This window comes from Temnothorax nylanderi, unplaced genomic scaffold (assembly GCF_030848795.1).
Source record: "Temnothorax nylanderi isolate EJ_2023f unplaced genomic scaffold, tnyl_v1.0 TNYL_tig0095_pilon, whole genome shotgun sequence".
Taxonomy (NCBI): Eukaryota; Metazoa; Arthropoda; class Insecta; order Hymenoptera; family Formicidae; genus Temnothorax; species Temnothorax nylanderi.
The window spans coordinates 347,273-367,511 of record NW_027249157.1 but is presented as its reverse complement, the minus strand read 5'-3'; the positions used below and the strand labels follow the sequence as shown (position 1 = coordinate 367,511).

At 42.9% G+C, this 20,239-nt stretch overlaps 2 protein-coding genes across 5 annotated transcripts in view; one reads left to right on the top strand and one right to left on the bottom strand.

Annotated features, from left to right (window-relative positions):
• Tmtc2 (Transmembrane O-mannosyltransferase targeting cadherins 2) overlaps positions 1–5,466 on the top strand; it is a 182,290-nt gene extending 176,824 nt beyond the window's left edge. Inside the window, exons 7-8 of the mRNA XM_071711104.1 lie at positions 4,126–4,370; positions 5,338–5,466. Of these exons, the coding sequence (XP_071567205.1) occupies positions 4,126–4,370; positions 5,338–5,397 (305 nt within the window). The 3' untranslated portion in view covers positions 5,398–5,466. The remainder of the gene's footprint in view (positions 1–4,125; positions 4,371–5,337) is intronic.
• Positions 5,467–16,052: 10,586 nt separating this feature from the next.
• The window catches only part of LOC139775251 (BMP-binding endothelial regulator protein-like), a 42,238-nt gene continuing 38,051 nt past the window's right edge, over positions 16,053–20,239 (bottom strand). For 2 of the 4 annotated variants that reach the window (XR_011718774.1, XR_011718775.1), the window contains exons 11-12: positions 18,815–19,964; positions 16,053–18,063 (exon numbers count right to left, since the gene is read on the bottom strand). Coding sequence is in view for 1 of the 4 variants with exons in the window: in XM_071711098.1 (XP_071567199.1) it covers positions 19,709–19,964 (256 nt within the window). In the remaining 3 variants the exon portion in view is untranslated. Of the gene's footprint in view, positions 19,965–20,239 lie in introns of all 4 variants that reach the window. The other 2 variants (XR_011718776.1, XM_071711098.1) reach the window with 2 other exon arrangements.

Below are 20,239 nucleotides of genomic sequence, written 5' to 3'. Positions count from 1 at the left end.
TGGTGGTCAGACCGAAACAAAGCGGTGTTTTAGATAGTAAGAAGAGTTCAGATAGCAGCCATTGGCTCGTCGTAATTTAATTGTTTACTTAATGTTTAACTCGTTCAGAGTTCGGAAAGTTTTCGTCCGGAAAAACAGTCGCAATCGTGAAATGGTGTATGTGCCGCAAAAGGAGCGGCCTAATATTATATACACTAATGAGATGTATACTTTCTGGTCCACGCGATTCTCTTCTTCTGCTTCCTCCCTTTCTCTGTCTCTCTCTCTCTCTCTCTCTTTCTCACTCTCTCTCTCTCTCTTTATGCAACAGCAACGAGCATTTCCGGCAATGAGTCACAGTCGGATGCGTGCGAAATTACATCGCCATGCCGCGCGCTAAATTGTCTCGTAATCTTGAAACTAACGTTTCAACGGTCAACAGCTTGCACCGCCAGCCAGTACTTAACGGCCGCATTTAATAACTAACGGGACTCGGCCGAGTCACTCCGCGAAAGTTTGCCTCTACGTTTTGTCGCCCTTACTCGCGTCGAGATTCGTGCAAGACGAATCTTTGCGTTGTCGGGGACATACGCCAGTGTAACATTTTAGAATTATAATTTGTAACTAAGTAATTAAAGCCCAAATATTAAAGAAAAAGAATTATTACAAAATATTTTATTTTTAAATATTTAAGATTCGCATTGTTATCCATTACATAAATGCATGTCTCTAAAACAAAATTTTATAAGGCTTGACAAAGAAATAAAGTATCATTATTACTTTTTCACTGTTGCTTAAATTGTAATTTCTAGCAACAGTTTATGGAAAACGGATAAAAAAATCTATTGTCCTATCGATCATCGCGCGCGACGGCGTAGCCGTCGAATTGAAACGCTTCGCTTTCACATTCGTCGGTGCAATTAATTTTTCTCGCCGGCGCATAAATCGAGCCGCGCGACTTCTATGAATAACAGCCGATGCGCCCGCTTTTGTCTCGCAAGATCAACGACGCTATTCGCGCGGCCGAACATCCCGCGCGCCCGCAACGAATTATCGCGCGGAAAACCAGCGCGTGTCGCGAACGATAAATCGAAGGGGGCGTCGGTCGTGCGCCATCGATCTTCGTCAGAGCGACGCGCGGCGCCCATGCAGCGCGTGATGCAGCAGCGAGAGGAAGGCGGGCGTGCCAGGAGTCGGCCAGGTTAACCAGAAAATTGCAAGGCACACACAAAACTCGGCTGCACAATGGAATCTTAATTCCGCGAGAGCAGTGGAGTTGAATTCACTTCGAAACCCCCCCCCCCAGCCCACCCTCCCCCCGCGCGCCTCCGTCATTTCCCTTCCTCGTTCCCTCTCGCCCGTCGCGTCTTATTCTCTCTCTTTCGTAATTAGGAAGCAAACAGAGCGGCGGTCTTGCCAAGTTGGCGGAGTCGGAGATGAAACAGCAGTTTCCGTCCGCCCATCCTTCTTCCGCCAGCGCCGTAGACCCCCACGGGAGTCTACAATCCCTCTTACCTCCTTCGCCCGTTCTCTTACCTATACCTATACCCGTACACCCTGCATATAGTTCTCTCCACCCCAAATCCGCCATCACATTTTCCGGTGTGTCGACGGGCCACCTGACTCTCTTCTTCGACTCGGTACGATTATGTGGAAAGAGCGGACCGCAAAAGGCGGACAGTATAATTCACTGCCAAACGCAGGCCACCGTAACTGCGCGTTATTTCGCCTTCTTTTCCTGTCTTTCGTTCTTTTTACGACGCGCCGCAATATCCTTCCGAGATAAAGAGAAAGAGAGAGAGAGGGAATAAATCCGATGCGAAAGATTGAGAGTAAGTCCATTTTATAGCCGCCGTTTCGCGAGGTGTACGATCTTCGAACTTTTTACGACATAATTATCTCGCGCGTGTCGATTGCTGCTGCTTCTTAAACGCTGGATATTTCCGAAACGCGCTAGAACCAGAATGCGAGGGAATTTATAGTGATATAACTTGATAATCCAAACTGATTGCGAATTTGATATTCTATTTGACGCATGTAGCGATAAGAAAAGCATGATCGCGTAAAAGATAAGGTGCGATAACTGTAATATCAGAACATTTCGACTTTTAATGATGAGGTAAAATCGTATTCCAATTTTACTACTTTAATTTCGTATTATATTTCTCTCGCAATATTTTTCTCTTCTCAGCAGTTTTCTAACACTTTCATGACCTCATAAAAGTACAACTATTTTTTTTCTGTTGTGAAGACAATAAATTCGAGCAAGAAATTTACCACAATCCGCTTTGAGAAAAATACATACTATCCATCTAGCAATAATGCGCGTTGATTATATAATGTATAGCTGTTAAAGCGTAATCTTCTTCGTATAATAACGCAAAGGTTAAATAGCGCAAAATCGAGAGTGGAGTAGGGGCGCGTGCGCGCCCGTTGCGAGCTTCGTCGCATACACATTCATCCTGATCCGGGGATACAGGAAGCTCGGCACTCTAATTCCATAGAGTATCCCCGGAGAGCGGCGGCGAGGAAAATGGATTACTCGACACCGCCGCGCCGCCGGCCCGCAGTCGCCTGGTTCTTTATTCAAAATAATACGAGGTACGGGCTCTGTTCACGAAACGCGAGTCTCGACCGGGAGAACACCATTCGGATACGTCTGATCTTCAATCGCGACAATCGGCATAGTTTTTGTTAATCAAAGTCGTAAAGGCTCCCATTCATTCTCTGACTACTCAAATGGCGTGATTTTCACCCATGACACATCACGGACTGCCGTTAAAATCGATAAGATCGCATTCGCAAAGAGATCGAAATTCATCAACAAGAAAGAAGTAAGAACGCGCGAGCGTGTTCGGGAGATAAATGGTAACAGGTGGTATCCGAGCGTACCGAGTGTAATAAGTTTTCACGTAGACTAAATGCGAACCTATAGGGTACGGTCCGGCTTTTACGGCCCACTATTTTTCATTGCCGCTTTTCCTCTCATTCGCCGAAGTCTCGAAGTACAATGCGATGGATTATTGTTTCCTTTCTTGTTCTCGTTAAATTACACGCGTTTCTTCATTTTATACTGCCCTTCACATTTATCTCTGTTTTATTTATTTATTTATTTATTTTTCGTTAGAGGTCTATAATAAAATTGTAGAATAATTGACTTTGGACAAGAAAATTCTCATTACAATAAAATTATCTCGAACAGTTTATATTAATATAAAGTTCGATGTTTCGGATTGTGTATACAATTTTTATCACTTACTGTATAAACGGATTAAAAAATAAATGTGGAGGTGTAAATGTGGAGGCGAAATCTGTAAAAAACTTGGCCGCTCCTTATTTTAGATTGAAAGTTTCCCTAGTACATAATCTCCCTTATCATCCTTGCGGCTTGCGAGAGATTATGGCAATTTTACTTGAGCGACAAAGCGACGTTCCAATCCCAAGGCCTAGAAAAGTTAGTCCTCTCGAAAGGACTTTTTTAATTAAAGTTAGAAATAAAAGTGTCGAGGAAAACGAAATGCCACATCTAAAGTTCTCAGTTTCTGCCAGGGCAAGACTTGGCCCATAATCTTTTTAGCTCATGGAATCATTCTCCATAATCCAGCCAAGAAGGCAAGCCCGTTATCCGGCTCTTCATTATTCACTTTCGTATATATTTCAAATACTTCCAAATTAAGAATTTTGGAGCTTTGTTTGAAACAGTTTAATTGTTTTAGAATTTTAAAGAATTCATAATTAGTGTAAAAAGTGTTTAAATTAAAATACAACATATACGAAAGAAAAATACTTACTTAGATATAAATATATGATGACTTATATGCATTTGAAAATATATGTATACAATAGGCGATTTTTGGCGTGACTCTGGTATAAGCAACCAAAGGGTACCAAACTGCACCAGAACCAATAGCAGCCACGGATAGCAACTTTGGTATATGTACCAAACCATACCAAACGATCGCCAAAAATCGCCTATTAATAATACAAGTTTAAAGAATAAGAAAACATGATGCATCTTGTAGGATTTAGTCCGTATATCCGTCCACATATACGTAGACTAAATCCGAGGTTAAATTCTCCGAGTATATCGACAGACTCTCTCTAAACCTACACACATCTCACAATCCTTATCATTTGTCTTTGCAGAGGCTTATGTGAATCTGGGAGCCGCGTTGATTTCGGTCGGACGGGGCACCGAGGCAGCTGCGGTTTTGCGCGCCGGTGCATCCTTGGATGGCTCCGGTCTGAAGGACAAAAGGGCTCACGAGGCGGCCAGGGTGCAGGCCCTCCTTCAATTAGGCGCGCTGTATGCCGATCAGGGTAGATTACAAAGAGCCCTGTCGGCGTACAGGGAAGCCCTGCGTGCCCTACCGGATCACTATCCACCTCAGGTTAGTAGTGCGCGCCGCGCTTCCTCTTCATTACACCACTAAGGCGGAATAACTTGATGCGCGCGAGAGAACTATGAATACTTGGAGCGCGAGAAAGTGCCTTCGAGGGCGCGTCTCCGTTTAGCTTCGAGCGATTTATGTAGCTTCTCTTCCCCCTTCGCGTTTCCCTACCCTTTGAATAGAGTTCGTCCTCTCTTCCGCTATCTATCTCTTCGGAAATTAGGATAATGAAATTCATATAGCGGTTATCGATTACCCCTATATCAATACAACTTGCGTACTGCTAATATTTGGTTACACCGACAATTTAATGTAAGAGAATCCAAATACATTTATCGAGGATGTTAGCAAATGAAACTGAACTTGAATAATTACTTCGTTTGACCGAAATTGACTGGAGGCCAAGATCTCGAGATACAAAATTTCATCTTTCGACAAGAAATATCGTCGTGCGGATTGTCCCCCTTGCAGACACGACGGTTAACTGTAAAAACGATTTTCACGGATTGTTCTGTCTCTCGTCGATTGCATTCGGTCGATTAACAAACCGGGAATGCGGTAAACCACTCCGAACGATACACCGAGAGTCGTCTGTAAGAAAGTAATCAACTCGAAACAGATTTCTGATGTTTTCGTCCTCTTCCCTTCGGCTGCTAATTGCTTTCCAAGATTATTACTACCTTCGGTTCGCCCGAGGCAATTTAGTATCCCCCACTCAATCATCGTCTATACCACATAGAGCGATACACTCTTTGTCTCGCTTGTTCTTTTGTCCTGCTTGACGATCATAAAGAACAGAGGAAATATATTTTCATGCTATAGAACACCTTACAAAGATGCTAGATATAACTCTACATTTAATTTTTACGTATATGTATTAATTAAAATGAAAAATCAATAACAATTTAGCAATTGCAGAAAAATTGAACAAAAGTAATATAATAAGTTATTGTTTTAAAAAATATAGATGAAAAAGGAGAGAGGGACGAAAGGAGGGATCGAACGATGGCTCGAGACGATGAAATAAGTATCGATATTTCCAAACCACCGAGTACGTGAGCGATATTGTATTCCCGGTAACTGTCCTCAGTAGCCAGAGTCGCTTTTTTCCGGTTCCTCCTGTCCCCTTGAAAAATCAGGAAAACGCCCCTCGCGATCCACTTACTCGCTCCCTTCCTCTCCCTCTCTCTCTTTCTCTCTCACTTTCTCTTTTTTTCTCTTCCATCTCTGAAGAAACCCCCGACCACCCGCGTTGCAACGACGTACGGAGCGAACTTCCCGCGAGTTTCTCTCATAGGGTGGCTTACCCGCCGTCGTCTGACTTTCTTCTCGCTTCTTTTTCTCTCCTCTCTCTCGCGTGCTCGCTCTCGCGCCATCTTTTTCCTTCTTTTCCGTTTTCACAATCCACGTCCAACTTTTTGGACGTGGCGCAGGCGAAGCGACAAACATCGGATCGCGCCACGACCGGCTCGGCTCCTCTTGCGCCCGGCATCGACGCCGAAGCGAGAAGTTTGCATTTTTACGAGACGCTCCGCACCCTCCGGCGTCCCGTCGAAACCGACCGACCAACCGACCGACCGACCGACCAACCGACCAACCGACCAACCTTCCTTCCTTTTCCGTTCTCCCTTCGTTTATACGTGCCGTGCCGTGCTACACAGCGTGGCAGCGTTTTGTTCGGCGCATCGCCGTGGAATTCCTGCGCGACAATTTATTCGAAAAGTATTTTTCGTCTTTCCGTGGCACTCGCGCCGCTGTAGGTACACACGGACATCCTTATATGTGTACGTATGCAGGTACATATGTGGGAGCATATGCAGCGGATGCGCCAAGAAACTGCGAGACCTCGGACGTACGAAAATCCACGATATTTCCGCGAATATATACGTTGACTATCCTGCGCGCCATGAACCTCGTTACGTGTCGAGATAAAATTGTCTAAGTCTTCATCTCTACGCCCGGAGAGCCGTAAACGCAGAACTTTATGCTCGGCATTAACTAACGCAAATAATGCGTCCGACAGATTTCTACAACAGAGATATCATAAACACAAAATCCATTTTCAAAACTCGGACGAAAGACCGAGTTTCAAGTCATTTTGTTAACAAATATGATCTGTTTTGATGCAATACATGGGTGCTCTCCCGAACAGTTACGCATTTAGCGGTGCACTTAGATCTTTTTACAATCGATGTTAAGTGATTCCAGCACATTTGACACACTTGGCTTTAAAAACAGTTGGTGACGTATGGCCAAACGCCTGACACGAAACGCATTGCAGAACGATTTTGCGGTTAATGAACCTTATCCCAGTAAATTCTAGAAAGAATAAATATCGAATCTTCTTAATTCGCGAGCCCGAGAACTTAGCGTTAAATTAAATTTTATAAGTGGCATATGTGCCATTTTCATCATTAAGCTGTGTACAGATGATTTCGATTCCTATTTAGTTTAGTTCGTTTGAGACCGTTAGGTTTGGATGTTTGGAAGGTTTAGGTAAGCGTCTTCTCTCTGGGATTGAATAAGTGGTGAAAACGCGTTTATTTTTTGTCAATTGGCAATTTCTTAAACCAACGAAATCATTTAGCTTAAAAAATATTGTAGGATCGTACGGAAAGAAACACGAGGTTTACAAGGAAATAGTGAAAGAACTTTATTATTAACGAAGCGCACAAACGTCTTGCTCGTATAGCTTCTATCGGGCGACTGCCCTCATTCTACTCTCAGCCAAGCGAGGGCGCCGCTGCGTCGCTCGCGATCCCACACTCGGCCATTCTGAAATCAGCATCGTCCTCGATGCTCAGGATGTCTACGTCATCGTCACAGTCACTGTCATTCCCTCCTGGGACGTCAATGTCTGGATCCCAGGCCTGGTTAGGCCATGGCTTTAGATTGTCTGCTGAAGTACTCGTACGTCTCGGACCCTCGTGTTCTCCAAGCTTCTCTACGATGTATCGGTCACTCCGTAACACCGTGACTATTTTGTAGGGACCCAAGAACTTCGGGTGCACCTTTAGACCAGGACCTAGTTGCGTTCGTCGAATGGCTACGACATCTCCAACTCGGTACTTGGTAGCAGATTTCCGTTTTTTATTAAAAGTCTCTCGATTCTCCTTCTGAATCTTCAGGATATTCTCCTTCGCCTCGCTGCGGATCGCTGACCTCTCTTGTTGAAAAGTCTCGATGGCCGTCTTCTGTAGAATCTCACGTAGGTGTAGATCCTCTTTTAACTGCATATCTTTTCCTATTAGCAACTCAAATGGTGAGGTACCAATACTTCGGTTAAATGAAGAGTTGATAAACTGTTGCACCTTGTCTACGTGCTTATACCACTCTTCTGGCTTCGTCGACGTCAATTTACTAAGTATCGCAATGATGGATTGATTCAATCTTTCGACCTGACCGTTCGCGCGTGGAACTCCCGTCGTAATCAGGTTATGTTCTATATTCTCTTCTTCGCAATACTGCTTGAAAGCATGCGATGTGAACGCCGTTCCTCGATCTGAAATTATCCTCCTAGGATTTCCAAAAATTATAGCTTGCTTACGTAATCGGGTGATTACTTCATCTGTCGTCGTGGATCTAGTAGGATATAACCAAACAAACTTCGTGAACGCGTCTACTACAACAAATATGTGAGCGTAGCTCTTCTTCGTGGATGGGATTGGACCTAGATGATCAATGTGGTAGGTATCAAGTGGTCTATCTTCTTTGGGTAATGGCCGTAACAGACCTTCAGCTTTTCCTCGTTTCTTCTCTGCCAACAGACAACGTATGCAGTTGCCAATAACTTGCTGTACCTTGGATCTCATCTGAGGAAACCAATATTCACGCTGTAGCAGATGTTCAGTATTTCGCCATCCAAAATGGCCTCGTTCGTGTGCCTGCAAGATGACTTCCTTCTGCATGACTTTAGGCACGACCAACAAAAGTTCTCCACCATCTTGTTTGTATAATACTTCGTTGGACATTACAAAGTCCTTGTCACCGTCCGTCTTCATCGACTTGATCTTCTCTCGTAATTCCGGGTCGTCCGTCTGAGCTTGTTTAATTTGAGCCACCAATGCACTTTGCATTCTGTGTATGGTGAGACACTCCACCGGATTCCGACTCAATGCATCTACATGACGCATGGCTGTGCCTGCTCGATGCTTTACTTCATAATCGAATTCTTCAAGTTGTAGTGCCCAGCGGGCTATCCTCAGACACATATCTTTCTTCGACATCGTCTGCACAAACGCTCGGCAATCCGTTATAATCCGGAAGGGAATATTTAGCAAATATACGCGAAATTTGCGTAAAGCTCTGATCACCGCTAGAACTTCCAATTCGTAGCTGCTATACTTCTCTTCAGCTCCAACAGTCTTCCAGCTGGCGTAGTACACCGGGTGAAGCTGATTATCTTCGGCATCCCTCTGCAATAGAATAGCTCCTAGACCGTGTTTAGAAGCATCGGTGTGTAGTTCCGTCTCGGCACCAATCTTGTATAATTTCAACACCGGGTCGTTCGTCAAAGCCGTCTTCAGTTGTTCGAAAGCTTGTTCCTGCTCGGCAGCAAACGTAAACTTTACTCCTTTTCTTAACAGCTGCGACAGGGGTCGTGCTATCAAAGCATATTGAGGTATGAATTTCCGGAAGTACCCCGTTAATCCTAAGAAACTCTGTACTTTATCACGTCTCGTGGGTTTCTCGAATCGCATCACCGCCTCTATCTTCTTCTCGGATGGCCTTACTGTTCCCGCCTCCACTATATGTCCCAAATACTCCACACGTCGTACCAATAGTTTGTACTGCCCGTCTGGCGTCACAAAAGCGGTGTAACGAATACTATCCTCGTCTAGTGGTACATGAAAGAAACCATCTTTCAAGTCTAACACACAATATACCTCGTCGTCCGCCAGTTCGTCTAGTTGATCTTCGATCAGTGGAAAAGGTTGCCTTACCCTTACTATCTTACGGTTTACTCCTCGATAGTCGACACATAACCTCCATGTTCCGTCTTTCTTTTTCACCAGGACTATTGGACTGGCGTATTCCGAGCTGCTTGGTCGTATAATCCCCTTCTCGATCCACTCGTCAATGATCTTGCGTACAGCATTCCGTTGCTCCGCCGACAATCTACGAGGATTCTGATGTACCGGTATTTCGTCCTTGAGTATCAGACGCATCTTCACGCCGCTGTCCTTTATCTTCCTCGGTTGATAGTCTTCTACTAATTTTCGTACACGCTCTCGAATATTCGGATCTTCCACGTGATCAAGCGCAACTTGAGCTTTCGCTTCTTTTTCTTCGTTATCTTGTATGCCAATACATAATACTTCCGCCCAGTTAGCATCTTCGGTCGTCGTCTTCGATTCGTCGTCATTGAGCTTTCTTATGACAGCTTGTCGTTTTCTTATACGGATCTCAGCTAAATCCGATAACTCACCGCCTATGATTAAATCATGTCCAGTATAATCGTCTGGCACTACATCGATATCCAGATTGAACAATATTTCATCGATGGACACGTCTGCCGTAAATCTTCCTAATGTACTCCGGTTATATGCGCCTACGACATTGAACTTCGTAATCTCGTGCCTGATTGGAGGGGCACCGAGATGCACGTAAACACTGGATCGAATGAGATGCAGATCACTTCCAGGGTCGATTACGGCTGTAACATCCTTCCCTAGAATATTCACTTTCTTATACGTCTTCTTGTCACTGTGAGATCGGAGCGCATCCACTCTTACTGGAGTAGTATCTTTACTCGCTGAGTCTGCTCCTTTTGGGCACTTTGCAGCAATATGCCCGAATTCACCGCATGAATAACATTTAGACCCTTTCGCTTTATTAGGACACTCCTTACCTAGATGCTTCGTATCGCCACAGTTGAAACATCGTTTGCTAGCAATGGCTGTCGTGGTCTGAGCCGCATTACTCGCCGGCTTCTTCTTACTTTGCACTTGCGAATGTTGTCGCGCCTTACTCCGATTACTTCTCTGTATTTCGTATTGCGCAAATCTCTGACGTAACTCCTTAATCGTCGTCGCACCGTATAATATAGATTTGTTTACCTCTTCGTCTTTAACACCGTCGATAATGTACTGTATCTTAGCCTCGAGTTCCATCTCCGTGTGACTGGCAAGCTCCAGTACGCGATAGACATATTCTTGATATGTCTCGTCCGACTTCTTCGACACTGCACTCAGTTCTTTATGCACTTGCCGACTGTTCATTGTCTTACCGAATTCTTTAATCAACGCTTTCTTGAGCGCACCGTATGATTGTACTCGACACTCGAAATTTACGAAAAGTTTAGCCGAACCGCGTAATAATCTCTTCGCGTAAATAATCTTCTGCACGTCGGTCCACCTGCACAAATCAGCAGTCTCTTCAAATGACGTAAACCATCTTCCTACGTTCTGTGTGCCGTCGCCACTGAAAGGTGTCAGCGCGTCTTCAACGTCTTTGTATGTCAACACGAGCTGTCCCGTTCTCACGCCGAGAGGGTTAGGTTCGCGTTCCTCGTAATACATACGGTTGTAACGAGAGGGCGGTGTCGCGTCTCGTCGCGCGGTCGATGTCACGTCTCGTCGCGCGGTCGATAATGATCCTCGATCATGGCGCCCACCGCTATGACCGACCGCGGGGGGTTCCCCCTCGTCCTCGTCACAATGCAACACCGTGTCCTCGCCATCTTCTTCGTCACTAACGTCTTCGTCTTCGTCGCTATCGTCTTCCTGTGTAGCCGCCCGCAATCTCTCACGCAGCGTCGCCTTTAGCCCCGACACGGGCAATTTTAATTGACGTAATCGCTCTACGAGCTGATTCTTCGTCATGTCGTCAATATTAACTGCGCTGTCCGCCACCAGCACATCGTCGTTTCCCGGATTGTCATCCGTCGCCTTATGCTTTTCGCGCAAGCCCACTCTGCTATTCGTCGATGATAGAGCAAGCTGTTCCGTCTTCTTCGTCGTATCGTCTGTCGCCATATCGTTCTTTGCCGCGTTTCCCGCCGAGGAGGCCATCTTGCCACGTCCCGCTGTACGCGATTTCGTCTTCGTCGCCGCACAACAGCTTCGTCGTCGGATCGCCTTATCCAACGTCCTCACTACGGTTACCGCACTCGCAAAAAACCTCCTTTAGAACGCCGTAAACTGTCTCGTATCCGCCGGACCGAATCGCCTCTTCGACGCGTACGGACACGTTTCGCGTAGGCACTCGCCTTTGCCTCTCGCGACTTCTAGAACTTTCTCGCTTCGTCGCTCTTCCCGCGTACGTCGTCTTCACTCGCGACCTTACCGTGATCCCGATATCCGCGGTTATCCCGGACGAGCCCCCAATTGTAGGATCGTACGGAAAGAAACACGAGGTTTACAAGGAAATAGTGAAAAGAACTTTATTAACGAAGCGCACAAACGTCTTGCTCGTATAGCTTCTATCGGGCGACTGCCCTCATTCTACTCTCAGCCAAGCGAGGGCGCCGCTGCGTCGCTCGCGATCCCACAGTATTTTAATTTGATGCCAAGGTATTTCAAATGAAAATTTTCACCAACACTTTGCTTCAGTAGATTCGCGAATTCAGCATAGTCATGTATCCTAGTTGCAAGATAGATCGGGGGGGGGGGGGTTTAGTTGCTTTATGTTCATCCGAATTTTAAATAATTCTTCGTCACGATTAGTTAATCTACTCACATGCTCACTTTTTGACTGACCTACGCATTCCTCATCGTCTCTCTCAAGCAAATCTATATAGTCTCTGCCAGGCATTGGAAGCGATTAGTTGTATTGAATTTACCTTGTAATGTAGAGTCGGTTTCTATGCGGGGTAATTTTTCCAAGCCAGAGTGGCGGAAGAGTCGTCTTCAGCCTGTCGCTTAAGCGGCAGCCCCGTAGTCTTCTTACCCTCCGATTTGGAGGGGTGTCCAGACGCCCGCTTCTCCGGAGACACTGTGCCGGCTCCGCCGTCCAGCCTTCAACCTCTCCAGCAGCACCAAGGTAGCCCTCGTCGGCACAGCTCTCACAAGACTCAGAACTCGCAGAGTCGAAGACAAACTTGGATAATGCGATAACCGAGTATGCTCCACCGCTGCTGCTCTAATGATAGTTCCGCAGTCGATGCTGCTATTTATACTCCTTTCCCTATCCGTCACGTGGCTACCCCGAAAATGGCGCGTTCTAATTGGCTGCCCTCCCTCCACCCCACTCCCCCCACTCCCCCATCCCCCACCCTTGTACATGTGCCGTTTCGTTCATTGAATTTGAACGTTAGAATTTTATTACATTTTACAGGTTTACATTTTATTACATTTTCATTACGTTTAATTTCGCAAGACGGAGCCTGCGTCTCCGTTCATCCATAGATATCGTTTCCCATGCTTCAGACACCGTTGAAACCGTCCGGAGAGATCGGTTGCCCAACACGCCAAAGATCATGTTGGATATTTCAAGAGGCAGCTGTTTGATGACGTCCAATCTCTTTTGTATAAATATATCAAAATATGAAACAATTCTCCTAAACGCTTCCATTGCTCGTGATCTGTGACCTATAGCCTTCGAGAGCCTAAAAGATAATGATAGCTCCGCAGTCGATGCTGCTATTTATACTCCTTTCCCTATCCGTCACGTGACTATACCTCGAAAATGGCGCGTTATTCTGATTAGCTGCCCACCCCAAACTTTAATGTAAGCTGCCCTCAAACTTTAATAGTAAGTATGTTCTATGAGCAGAGAGAAATAAGAAAAAAATGTTATAGAAAAATAGGTCTCAAAATGCTTTATTGGAAAGTTATAGAAAAAGTTCGAATATTGAAAAAATAATAACGGTTTTGCCATACGTGTGACACGCCCGCGCCGCGCCGCGCCGCGGTAACACGAGTAGTGGGGATAGAGTGGGGGTAAGGGTACGCTGAGAGAGAGACTACGCACACCGACCGCGCATCGCGCACTGTGCCGAGTCACTCGCCCGCGGCCCGTGGCCCCCGCTCCCGCCACGAATCGCGGAGTAATACACGTATCGGACTCCGACAGTTCAGATTACGAAAAACTGTGATATATCGAATGTTCATTTATATATGTGTTTCGCGGAATTTATACGGATGCCGAGGTATGTCGCATTCTTTTGGATAATCGGTCTCACTTTTTTCAACCGTCAACTTGATTCGCGTCTCGCGTCGTGTCGCGCGGCTTCAGAATAACTCCCTGATTTCCATGTACGCATCTCCGCGCGTTATAACGTGCGTCAAACTTGCCGTCTCCATAGGTTACACCAATCAAATGCGTACTTTTTTCAAACGCGTGCGTTTGGTGCGCGGCAACGCGTGCATGAAAACCAGGGGTAAAAAAAATAAAGATACTGAGCCTCAAAGTTTCAACTTTTACTAATGAAAAGGTTTTCCAGGCCAAACGGTAAGAGATACGAGGTTGGCCAAGAGGACCAAAGTTGCTCCTCTCGTCGAGTTCTATAAGGAAAAAATGCCAAAACTAAAAAAAATTAAATTTAAATTTTTTTTTTTTTGAAACTTTGAGGCTCAGTATCTTTATTTTTTATACCGGAAGAGGTACTGAAATTTATACCACGCATAAAGCACACCTAAATTAACGTATATTCACAGTTTCAAGAAAATCCTAAGAAAATCGATTTTCTCTAGTATAAGGACCGGAGAACGTCCTTAAAATCAGATATCAGTTAAAATAACGTTTTAAAAATTTGCCGGGCGCGATAATTATTTATTTCAAGTGTCGATCTTCTTGGGCGCTGCTTTAATGTAAAAATATTTCTGTTACAGATCAACGCAGTGTTATCTACAACTCCGCTCACTCTCCGCCCGCTGTTGCGCATCTCGGTCGGTGAGTTATTTTTTTATTTCAATGTCTGTCATCACTGATTTCGACTCGTGATTCTCAGGATTGGACGATGCTCCGTGGTTGCCTGTTTTCGGCATTCATAGTTAAGTAACGTTTCCTATTTCTAGAGATCTTTTGTGAATTTTCCGTAAGATTTTTCGGAGTGCAAAACGATTCGGATGAGGCTAGCGATTTGCTATCACTTCGGTGATTTATCCGGTCAATTATCGGTGTTTTTATTTTGAATGGATTGAATACTTACAATTAGTGTTACGTAAAGGAATCTTCGACGAAGCTTCGATTAATCCCCATTTTAACTTGTCGAATAATGCCACTTTATTAACGTGGATAAAATTACGTGGATTTTTTTTTTTTTTTTTGACATATGAAGGTTCAGAACAATTTTTTATACATATAGAGTGCGATCCGCTTGGCGCTCCAAACGCTCTTGGAAACATTTCATCCTTATTTATCAAATGTTAAACAAGGACAAAATAATGCTCTGAAGCGTTTGAAACGTCTAGTGGATTGCGCCCATAATCCAGCGTTTTATCGCGAGCAATTCTGCCTGTTGAGTTAATCGCCGATTAAGTTAACACGGTGACTGCCGAATACGAGTTAAGGACGTTCTCCGGTCCTTATACTAGAGAAAATCGATTTTCTTTAGATTTTCTTGAAACTGTGAATATACGTTAATTTAGGTGTGCTTTATGCGTGGTATAAATTTCAGTACCTCTTCCGGTATAAAAAATCAAGATACTGAGCCTCAGTTTCAATTTTTACCAAAAAAAATTTTTTAATTTAATTTTTTTTAATTTTGGCATTTTTTCCTTATAGAACTCGACGAGAGGAGCAACTTTGGTCCTTTTGACTAACCTCGTATCTCTTACCGTTTGGCCTGGAAAATTTTTTCATTAGTAAAAGTTGAAACTTTGAGGCTCAGTATCTTTATTTTTTATACCGGAAGAGGTACTGAAATTTATACCACGCATAAAGCACACCTAAATTAACATATATTCACAGTTTCAAGAAAATCTAAAGAAAATCGATTTTCTCTAGTATAAGGACCGGAGAACGTCCTTAATTCGTAGTTGTTGATACATAATTAAATTCCAGTTATTTGTTAATTCGCTTTTTTTGGAGCAAAGGAAATAAAATTTCTCTTGTGTTTTGGTTTTGATAAAGAATAAATACAATTAAGTAGCATATTAAATATAATGCCGATGCAGAAACGACATCGAGAATAAAATTAATTAAAATAAATATATAGCAGCAATCAATATGTTAATCAAAGCGTGCTTAAAGTTACTTTTAATCTTTTCCGAGTAAGAAGGAGAAGTGGTTTTGATGTGGCCCTTATAAAGCTTTCTTTCTTGGTACATATAGAAAACATTTATGATATTTTAAAAATGTACCAGCCAAAAATGATTAGGCGAATCGACGTCAACTCAACGTCGATGCGTCGACAAATAGTCGATGTCAAATATTAGTTGATATTTTTGTCATCTTTAACTTCATCATAATTTTATGTTGATTTTCTATATACATATACAGAGTGATTCTAAATAAGTGCAAAAAACTTTGGGAGATGATTCTTTGTCGAAAATTAAGAGAGGGTCTTTCATGTAAATATATATTCCTATATCTTTTCCTGAGGAGTACACACACACCTCCAAATTTTTACTTTCCTCCTTTGAGTAGGTATATGTTTATATGAAAAACTTCCTTTAATTTTTGACAAAAAATTATCTCCTAAAATTTTCACACTTATTTAGGATTACCCTAGAGAATAGAAGAAAGAGTATAGAAGAAAGAGAGAGGGGGGGCGGAATTTTACACAGAGACACGGTGTCTACGAATATAATTGATTTATTACGCTCGTAACTCTCTGTTCTACACTATGACTCTACGCTAAAGTCGACAAAAATTGGCTAACGCTTTGGACTACCCGGTATACAGAATTGGTTTGATTCCTCGTCAAAACTCGTCGTCGGTGATAATTAATTATAGTGTATTTTAGCTATGTACAGTTTTACTGAGTTAAAAAGAATCTCGTTTCCTTGTGACCTTCCGCAAAAGTAACTTTAATAAAATAGCTTTAATAAAATAGCTATTCTTTTGCGAAATTCCATAACAATTTGCTAAAGATAGAGATACAGGGAGGAAGTAGGTAGAAAGAGAGAGAGAAAATCGAACAAAAAAAAACGGAGTAAAAAAGGGAATAATAGGTGAAGAGCGTTAAAAATCGTGGCACATTATTAGAAACCATGTTTAGTGCTCGCTTAACGTTAATAATCGTGTCTTTCTATGTACAATTTGTAAACGCATCGTTAAAGCTAAAGTATATATAAACGTTTACGTTACACGCTACTTAGATATGTGTTGTATACATAATATAAAAAAAGGTGTGCTCGTCGTCGAAGACGAAACGGGAAAATAATCCCTCCTAATTCTACATGACGAAAATGTAAGAGTGATAAACAGCGGGGGGCCTGTGAATCCAAGGATCTGTGTAAATCGAGGGATCTACGTTAAGATCAGAAATTTATAGCACCACGGATCTAGAAATAGAACATATTTGCGGAACCACGACTCGTACGACGCAAACACGATTCGTGGATCTGAATTTATTATATTCCGAGCGAATATATTAGTATCTATGTATGTATCTAGATCCGTGGGAATTTATAGATCTGAGGATACCCCGGGAATTTATAGATCCCAAGAGAGCGATCGCGCGATCAAAAGATTCGTGGAATTGTAAACTTGTGAACTAAAGGAGCAACGCGTTTAAAAAACCGTTTAGATTTGCGATTTACGGATCTCCGGATTTAATCGGATTCGAAGATCTTGGAAAGCGAGAGTTTGAGAAATCACAGATCTATGATTCAAATAGATTCAACGAATCGTTGTACTGCAACTGACGCGGAGATCCGCGAAAAGATACGAGCATAGATACGTGAATACAGGGTTCGGTACAGACTACAGAGACACAGATCTGTGGAGCCAAGGATCCGCGAATCCATACATATTTATATGTGTACATACATATACAAATAATCGATTGCGTTAAACTGGGATGTACATGCTATGCCGCGAGCCTGCTCATCGGCCGAAATACTGCACGGTGTTCCGAAACATTACAAGACATCGCCATCTGCTGCTAATTGCAAAGTCGTCCTCACGAATTCAAACATACCGATTTCGTTTTGTCAGTATGTGTTTGTTGCCCAATAGAGTTCTATTCCTGTTCCCTTCATTTGGGTGATCGTACATCATAAGTCTCTCAGTGAAGTATACATATAAAATTCATAAGGCAGCATTTACAATTATTAAAAAATGTCGATGATAATTATGCGGTTACAATACAATCAATGATACTACATTTTGTCAAACACGGTGTCACCTCAATTTTGTTCGATAATAATTCAACGTCCCACACAGAAGGGACGATCCTAAAGCTAAACATGTTCTCGATTCACAATAACGTACGCGAATCTACATCTACGACGTAAAGGTTCAGGATTAAATTGCGCCAAGTTTTAATTTAGCGCTGGATATAAGTTTTTGCTTTTTGTGCTTCTCGCTCTGTGCGACGCAAGATCATCCATTTTCCTACATTTGCACGACTCTAGCTCGACTCGCGATGCTTCCTCTCGGATCTACAGGATTTCGCGTGAAATCGGTGACGCACACATACACACACGTGAGATCCATGTTTCCGGGCGTCATGGCTGCGTACTTGTGCTGCTGTGACCCACGTGAGATTTCCATACGAATGAGCGCGAAATCACCGCCGCTCCGCGTCGACGAACAGTTGCTACTAGAGACACTCGAGTCAGAGTCTGACTGAAAAAATTCGCTATAAGAATAAAATAATAATCAGATGTGAATGACTTCTTAAAAGTAGTGGTTGTAGGTCTGTGTAACCAGTCGATGACTTAAATTTCAAAATTATGCTAATTTAGGAAACTTAAAACTGAATTAAACACGTTTTTTGATTCTACGTAAGAGTGATCTTATTTCTACGTTGTACCCTGTATCTATAAAAAAGATTCATAAAAGAAATACTTGTAAATTCTAAATATATTTATAATTTTTAAAGGTACCACAATAATGGAAAAAATATAATTTTGTATTTTGAAGAATATAGGTATTTTCTGGTACGAGTTATATTACAAAAGTAAATTAGAAATAAAAAAATATAAACAAAGCAGATATTGAGCTTTTTCCTCTTTTCTAAAAGCGTGCGATCATGGCTGCGTTCGGGGAGCGCGCTATTAGCGCTATTTGCTTATTCTATCCTTGTTCTACACTTGATGAGCGATAAAGATAGAATGATGCAATAGCGCTAATAGCGCGCTCCCCGAACGCAGCCCCTGAAATTAACGTAACTTGCAAATCAGATTTTTATTCGATGGTAAAAGAATCTTTTTTTGCGTAATATTTCGTGTATATATTTTTCTGTAGTTATAATTAGCATATAATTATTTATACGATTGTTAAATTTGAGATTTTTTTTTCTCGTCATAACTATGTGAAAGTACTACTCCGGCTCGAGTGCGTCCCTAGGCACTACTCGACGTTATTAACACGGGGGCACAGGAACTTACCGTTAATGCATATTGATACGAAGTGGTGACTAGTAGATTCTCGCCGAGCACTCCGCCGCGTCCGGTCTGCGCGCTCCCGCAGACAGAAGGAGCTCTTGGGAATAGAAAGATAACATCGCGAAGAATGTTGAAGAGGAGACGTAAAGCTGGTGGCTTGCAAAGCCGAGAGAAAATTTCAACTATTTTATGCTTCATCATTGTTAACAGTTACATACGTCGTTTGTCGTAATACAACACCACGATTATTCCGACGCGGCGTGTCAGTCCGACATACGTATAGCCGTTCGTATTACATTTGCAGCGCAAGCAGCGAAACATTTTCTACCGCATTAACGGTCTATTGCCGTTTCTCATTATAGACGGCAGACTTATAAGTGCCGCGTGCATTACGTTGCTCCACGAATAAATAAGCATTTATGAATACTTATTTTGTATTAATCCCTCGCGGTATATGTCATAGGGCATAGGGTATTAAGAAGAGTACTACGTTCTTTGTGTTATTATTGATTGTGAGTATTTAATCGGAAGCTTTATCTCACTCAACGAAAACTTGAGTTTCAAAAACCAATACCGAATTCCGGATAGAATTTTATTCTTCTTTGACTATCTCGCGCGCGTGTTTCAGAGTCCCATATAGCTCTACGTACAGAACAAACGCGCAAATTAATTTTAGATGTCAGTTCCAACATCGCGTCTCTTCTTCATTATTCGCGTATATTAAAACGTTATCTTAGAAAGGAGAACGGGAAAAAAGGAATGGGATCACATATATAGAGTGATTTCTCTAAATGCATGCAGAATGTACACCGAGTTCGATGCGGCCGTTCTCGCTGCACGTCCCTCGGGATAGAGTTTTTTTTAGAGGCCGGACGCGGCAGTGGACAAAGTGCGCGATTAATGTAAGCGGCGAGCGAAATTCGTCGGACTTATTGGCTGGTCCCAAACGGTTCGACACCTCGTGGCTTTCCGCCAGTGCGGCAGCGGGATGTCGAGTCGCTTGCATTGGTGCGCGTACGCCATGAAGGACTCGCAATAACAGTGCTGGGTCGGGCACTCACACATATCTTGAAGGCAGGCTTTGTAGTACATCGCCGGATTCACCTTTTTATGGCAGGGATAGAAGATCTGTGATTTCAGTCGATTACATAATCTGCAATCACAGAGAAGTAAATTGTTGATGGCATTGTGATAGAAAGTGTAAAGCGTTTATTTCGAAATAGGCATAGAATAAATTTTGGAAACTTTTGTTGGCGATATTATTGAAACAATAGATCAAATAATGAAAAAGAAAAAATAGTTGCCAGCAATAATACTATAATTATATGGATTTAATTAAGAATGTTAGTTTGATAGTTTTATATCTGTATTAATAGCAACTGGCAATATTAAAGCTGTATTTTTTATAAATGTAAATATTAAGAATAT